This window comes from Orycteropus afer, unplaced genomic scaffold, assembly GCF_000298275.1.
Source record: "Orycteropus afer afer isolate SDZICR_OR568_19922 unplaced genomic scaffold, OryAfe1.0 scaffold00772, whole genome shotgun sequence".
Taxonomy (NCBI): domain Eukaryota; kingdom Metazoa; phylum Chordata; class Mammalia; order Tubulidentata; family Orycteropodidae; genus Orycteropus; species Orycteropus afer.
Window position 1 is genome coordinate 835,830 of NW_006922359.1, and position 6,107 is coordinate 841,936.

A 6,107-nucleotide genomic window follows, 5' to 3' on the forward strand; every position below is an offset into this window, starting at 1 on the left:
TTGAACCGCCAGCCTTCCGGTTAGCAGTCAAGTGCCTTAGACACTACACCACCAGAGTGCCCCTCAGGAGCTCAGGAAATACTTGATGCATAAATGAATATGTGTGCATGGTGGGTTGTTTGGTTGCCTGTCTTGTGTGTATCTCTGTGTCCTGCCCTGCCCTGCCCCACTGACTTATCTCTGCCCACAGGTGCCCACCAGGCTGGGTGGGTGAGCAGTGTCAGCTGGAAGACCCCTGCCATTCAGGCCCCTGTGCTGGCCGCGGCGTGTGCCAGAGCTCAGTGGTGGCGGGCACTGCCCGCTTCACCTGCCGCTGCCCTCGTGGTTTCCGAGGTAACGGGGTTCTGGAGGGGAGCCTGAGGCACGCAAGGGTGTGACCAGTCCCAAGCTTACCTTCCGCTGGCCCCTCCAGGCCCTGACTGCTCCCTGCCGGACCCCTGCCTCAGCGGTCCCTGTGCTCATGGTGCCCGCTGCTCCGTGGGGCCCGATGGACGCTACGTCTGTGCCTGCCCGACGGGCTACCAGGGCCGCAGCTGCCGCAGTGATGTGGACGAGTGCCGGATGGGTGGGCCCTGCCGCCATGGGGCCACCTGCCTCAACACGCCTGGCTCCTTCCGTTGCCAGTGCCCAGCTGGCTACATGGGGCCACTGTGTGAGATCCCCGCTGTGCCCTGTGCCCCCTCGCCATGCCGGAATGGGGGCACCTGCAGGCAGAGTGATGAGCACACCTATGACTGTGCCTGCCTTCCTGGTGAGTGAGACGGGCTAGGGGAGCCAGCAGGAGGGGCCAGGGGGCTGGCCCAGCCATTGGCATCCCTGCCTCTTTTGGTTTCTTAGTCCTGTTGTAACAGACATACCACAAGTGGGTGGCTTTGATGAACAGAAATTTATTGTCTCACGGTTCAAGAGGCTGGAGGTCTGAATTCAAGGCACTAACTCTAGGGCAAGGCACCCTCTCTGTCTGCTCTGGGGAAATTCTTGCCTCTTTCAGCTTTTCCTCAGTTTGTGGCTGCTCCCTGTGCCATCTTTTCCTTAATCTGTGCTCCTTACGTCTCTGCCTAATCTGCTCCTTTGATATTTCAAAAGGGAATTTAAGACACACCCAGCACTGATTAGTTTCATTCACCTGATAAAATGGTTTCATTCACATGATAAAACTTTATTCTCAAAGGGGATGATATCCACAGGTATATGGGTTAGGATTTACAGCACATATCTTTTGGGGGGCACGGTTCAATCCCTAACCCTGCCTCTCCCCCCGTATCAGGGTTTGAGGGCCAAAACTGTGAAGTGAATGTGGATGACTGTCCGGGACATCGGTGCCTAAATGGAGGGACGTGTGTGGATGGCGTGAACACCTACAACTGCCAGTGTCCCCCTGAGTGGACAGGTGGGTCCCCCAGTGAAGGGAGCTGGGTGGCAGACCCCGATGGGCATACACCAGGTGGCTGGACTGGGGTGTCTGTGCGCCACAGGCCAGTTCTGCACAGAGGACGTGGACGAGTGTCAGCTGCAGCCCAACGCCTGCCACAACGGGGGCACCTGCTTCAACACGATGGGTGGCCACAGCTGTGTGTGTGTCAACGGCTGGACGGGGGAGAGCTGCAGCCAGAACATCGACGACTGTGCCACGGCTGTGTGCTTCCACGGGGCCACCTGCCACGACCGCGTGGCTTCCTTCTATTGCGCCTGCCCCATGGGCAAGACCGGTGAGTGGCTATCTTCCCAGTGGGCGGCAGGGAGCTCTTGAGTGGTGCAAGGAAGGAGTCTAACTTGAGTAGTGGAAAGATTATGCTGGAGGCTGGGTTTTAGGGGAAGGAAGAGACTGGGAGAGGCCTGGGAGGAGGCTGGCCATGGCCCCAGGGCTAGAACTGTGGGAATGAGAGCTATTGGCATGCATGACTGAGAAAACCGAGGCAACGATGGGTCAGTGGAGACCTGGTTCCATTCTGGCCACTCCATCTCCACGCAGCCACCACTCGCCACCTGTCTGTCAGTGAAGGCTTTTGTGTTGCTCGGATGCTGAAATGATTTCAGTGGAACTTCCAGAATAAGACAGTAGGAAGAAAGGCCTGGCGATCTGCTGCTGAAAATCAGCCCATGGAAACCCTGTGGGTCACAATGGTCTGATTCACAACCAGTGACGGGGCTGGCACAAGACTGGCCATCGTTTCATTCCATGGGGCATGGGGTTGTCATGAGATAGAGGCAGCTGATAGCAACATCATACATGGGTATATGACATCTGAGAAGGCAACTTTCCAAAGGATGAGGGTCAGAGAAGGTGTTTGGGAAGGGGGACTTGGAGATGGAGGGAAGGGCCTGCTAGGCAGAGGGTCCTGCAAAAGCAAAGGCTTGCGGTGGGTGGAAGCTTTTTTTTTTTTTTTTAATGTGATTTGGGTGAAGGTTTACAGAGCAAATTCACTTTCTGTACAACAGTTCACATACACTGTCTCATGATATTGACCACAATTTACCACAATGCAACAGCTCTGCTCCCACTTCCTCCCGATAGTTACCTCTTCCCTGTGTCCATCCCTCCATGCACTCCTGCCCCCTGAGCTGTCTTCCTGTGCATAAGCAGCCCTTTTTTTGGGTGGGAGCTTTTTATAACCAGAAAAACTTTGATAGAGTTAAAAACAGCAAGCAGATAGTTGCAGTTTATTTACAGACAGTTCAAAAAGAAAGATAGATTGATGGCTGATAGATAGATGATAGGTAGACAAATGACAGTTAGATGATAGGTAACAGATCGATAGAGCTAACAGTAGTGGTGGGTATATGAATTATCAACTTTTCTGTGTGTTTAAAATGTTTAATAATAAATGCTTGGAAAAAAGTGAAAAAAAAATATAATGCAGATAAAAGCAAAAATTGAAAATAAAACAAAACAAAATAAAATAAAAATCTGTCTAAAAGTTTGAGACCTTTAGGCAGATTTGGAGGGTCCACCGCTGACCTCTGCCTGTCACCTTCCTAGGGCTCCTGTGTCACCTGGATGATGCCTGTGTCAGTAACCCCTGCCATGAGGATGCCATCTGTGACACTAACCCAGTGAATGGCCGGGCCATCTGCACCTGCCCCCCTGGCTTCACGGGAGGAGCGTGTGATCAGGATGTGAATGAGTGCTCCATCGGTTAGGGGGCGCTGTAGGGGAGTGGGTGAGGAGGGCGGGGCCAGGATCGGCCACACCCATACCAGCTATGCCTCCTCCCCCAGGAGCCAACCCCTGCGAGCACCTGGGCAGGTGCATGAACACACAGGGCTCTTTCCTGTGCCAGTGTGGCCGTGGTTACACAGGCCCACGCTGTGAGACCGATATCAACGAGTGCCTGTCTGGGCCCTGCCGCAATCAGGCCACGTGTCTTGATCGCATTGGCCAATTCACCTGTATCTGCATGGCAGGTTCGTGTGGGGCTAGTCAGGGGCCGGGGCCTGAGGCCAAGGACAGGGTCAACTGGAGCAGGTAGATAAGGAGCAGAGGGGGCCAGGGGTGGGACTGGGCTTGGGGCACTACCCTGACAGACTGAGGTCAGAGCCTGGGAGAGGTGGGGGCTGGCCAGAGCAGAAATGTCAGTGGGCTGGGGGTGAGGCCAAATAGGGGAGCTTTAGGGGGACTGGGAGTGGAGTCTGGGCTTTGGTGGTGAGATCAGGGTGGACCAGGCAGGGTTGGGGCAAGGCACGGGACTAGGCCTGGGGGTATGGCCTGGACTTGGGGAGGAGGGTCTGAAGAAACATATGGAATCTTAGAGGAATCTTGGACCAGCTGGAACCACAGTGGAGTGAGGGTCCAAAACCGGAATCTAGGATTAGGGTGAGAGTGAGGTGCAGGCCCAAGGGGCCTGTCTGTGAACAAGGCGGGGACCACCTTCTCTCTTGACTTTTTTCAGACCGGGGTAGCCCCCATGGCCCTGATCCCCCTGTCTTCCCCAGGTTTCACTGGCACCTTTTGTGAGGTGGACATAGATGAGTGTCAGAGCAGTCCATGTGTCAACGGTGGTGTCTGTAAGGACCGAGTTAATGGCTTCAGCTGCACCTGCCCCTCAGGTGAGTCCCCTGAGCCAGAGGGGGAAGGGGGAGCCAGGAATGTTTGGGCCCTGAGGGTGCAGACATGAGTAAGGTTGTGCTGACCAGTAACTATGTTGTGAAAAACTTTGAAATTACTTCAAAACCAAGTAAATGGGCTTCCAGACCCAGATATGCAAGGGTGGCGAGGAGTGACTGCTTCTGACCCTGCCTGGACCGCCCCTTGACCCCCCCCCCCAGGTTTCAGCGGGGCCACGTGCCAGCTGGATGTGGACGAGTGCGCCAGCACTCCCTGCAGAAATGGTGCCAAGTGCGTGGACCAGCCCGATGGCTATGAGTGCCGCTGTGCAGAGGGTGAGGGCAGGGCGAGGGCTGGTGATGGATTTATGCACAAGTAAGGCTTGAGGGGGTGGGGTGGAGCCAATGACATGTTGGGGGAGGAGCTAATGGTGGACATAGGCCAAGAAAAGGCTAGGGGAGAGCCAAAGGGTCCAGCAGGGTCCAGGACTAGTGTAACTAGAGAGGATGGGTCCACACCCCTTTGTCCCCCACCAGGGTCCTCCCATGTACCTCCACCTCCAGACTGTGTAAGAACTTTGGGAGGGTCATGGTCAGGGACCCTAACTTTTAGCTAGATGGATTGGAGGCAGGATGGGAGCTAGGCCTGAGTGGAGGTAGCCCTCCTGATGGCCCCGTGGGCGGGTCCTGTGGCAGGCGGAGCCAATATTGGGCTGAGCCACAGCTATGGGCAGGACCCGGGCTGTGGGCGGAGCCTGACCCTCCTGACCTGCAGGCTTTGAGGGCACCCTGTGTGAGTTAAACATCGACGATTGTTTGCCGGACCCTTGCCACCACGGGCGCTGTGTGGACGGCATCGCCAGCTTTTCGTGCGCCTGTGCCCCGGGGTACACCGGCACGCGCTGCGAGAGCCAGGTGGATGAGTGCCGCAGCCAGCCCTGCCGCCACGGGGGAAAATGCCTAGACCTGGTAGACAAATACCTCTGCCGATGTCCACCAGGCACCACAGGTGGGGCCAGGGGCTGGGCTGGGACAGTGACAACTCACCTGGAGGGGCACAGAGGGTTTGGGGATGGGGTATGGGGCCGGGGCAGAAAGGACTGGGGACAGCACACCTGGAAGGGCACAGAGAGTTTGACAGTGGGGTACCTTGGGGGGCCACAGTGGTAGCTGGTCCCTGCTATGTTCCCCTCCCCCCAGGTGTGAACTGTGAGGTGAATATCGATGACTGTGCCAGCAACCCCTGCACCTTTGGGGTCTGCCGTGATGGCGTCAACCGCTATGACTGTGTCTGCCAGCCTGGCTTCACAGGTGAGTGAGCGGCTGCCTTGGGAAGGAGTCTTTACAGGGAGATGAAGTCACCTGTTGGCCAGGTCATGGCCCTCTCTTAGCACACGTGTCCAAGTCACATTGTCTCCCTTCTGCCCTGTGGCTGTCCTTGCATTGGCTCAAGATTATCCTGGAACATATGTGAGGGTATCTCTGGGTGGGGCCAATGTAATTCTTTGTGGATGTAGAAATGACTTTGTATAAGTTTGTGGATGAGGTTGACTGGGACAAGGCTGCTTTGGGTTGTGGACATGATTGTCCTAGTTTGAATAAGAAGAGTTTGTGCAGGGTGAGAATAAGGTCCATATGTTAAGTACCATAAACTAGGTGTCCTAAAACAACAGAAATGTATTTTCTCACAGTTCTGGAGGCCAGATGTCCAAAATCAAGGTGTTGGCAGGGCCATGCTGTGTCTGAAGGCTCTAGGGGTGGATCCTTCCTTGTCTCTCCAGCTTCTAGTAGGCTGGTGGCCCTGGGTGCTTCCTGACTTGTAGACGCATCACTCCAGTCTGCCTCCGTCTTTACATCCTCTCTCTACTGTGTCTCTGTCCATATTTCTTTCTCCAAATTTCTCCTCTTTTTCTTTTTTTTATTGTGATTTGGGTGAAAGTTTACAGAGCAAATTCACTTTCCATATAGCAGTTCACATACACTTTGTCTCATGACATTGACTACAATTTACCCCAATGCAACAGCTCCCCTCCCACTTCCTCCTGATAGTTACCTCTTCCATG

The 6,107-nt window shown here is 55.0% G+C and overlaps 1 protein-coding gene across 1 annotated transcript in view; it reads left to right on the forward strand.

The window, feature by feature from the left end:
- The window catches only part of NOTCH3 (notch receptor 3), a 92,648-nt gene that overhangs the window by 44,010 nt on the left and 42,531 nt on the right, over positions 1–6,107 (forward strand). Inside the window, exons 4-13 of the mRNA XM_007957670.2 lie at positions 191–333; positions 413–751; positions 1,268–1,390; positions 1,476–1,709; positions 2,981–3,136; positions 3,220–3,405; positions 3,934–4,047; positions 4,267–4,380; positions 4,820–5,053; positions 5,245–5,355. Of these exons, the coding sequence (XP_007955861.2) occupies positions 191–333; positions 413–751; positions 1,268–1,390; positions 1,476–1,709; positions 2,981–3,136; positions 3,220–3,405; positions 3,934–4,047; positions 4,267–4,380; positions 4,820–5,053; positions 5,245–5,355 (1,754 nt within the window). The remainder of the gene's footprint in view (positions 1–190; positions 334–412; positions 752–1,267; positions 1,391–1,475; positions 1,710–2,980; positions 3,137–3,219; positions 3,406–3,933; positions 4,048–4,266; positions 4,381–4,819; positions 5,054–5,244; positions 5,356–6,107) is intronic.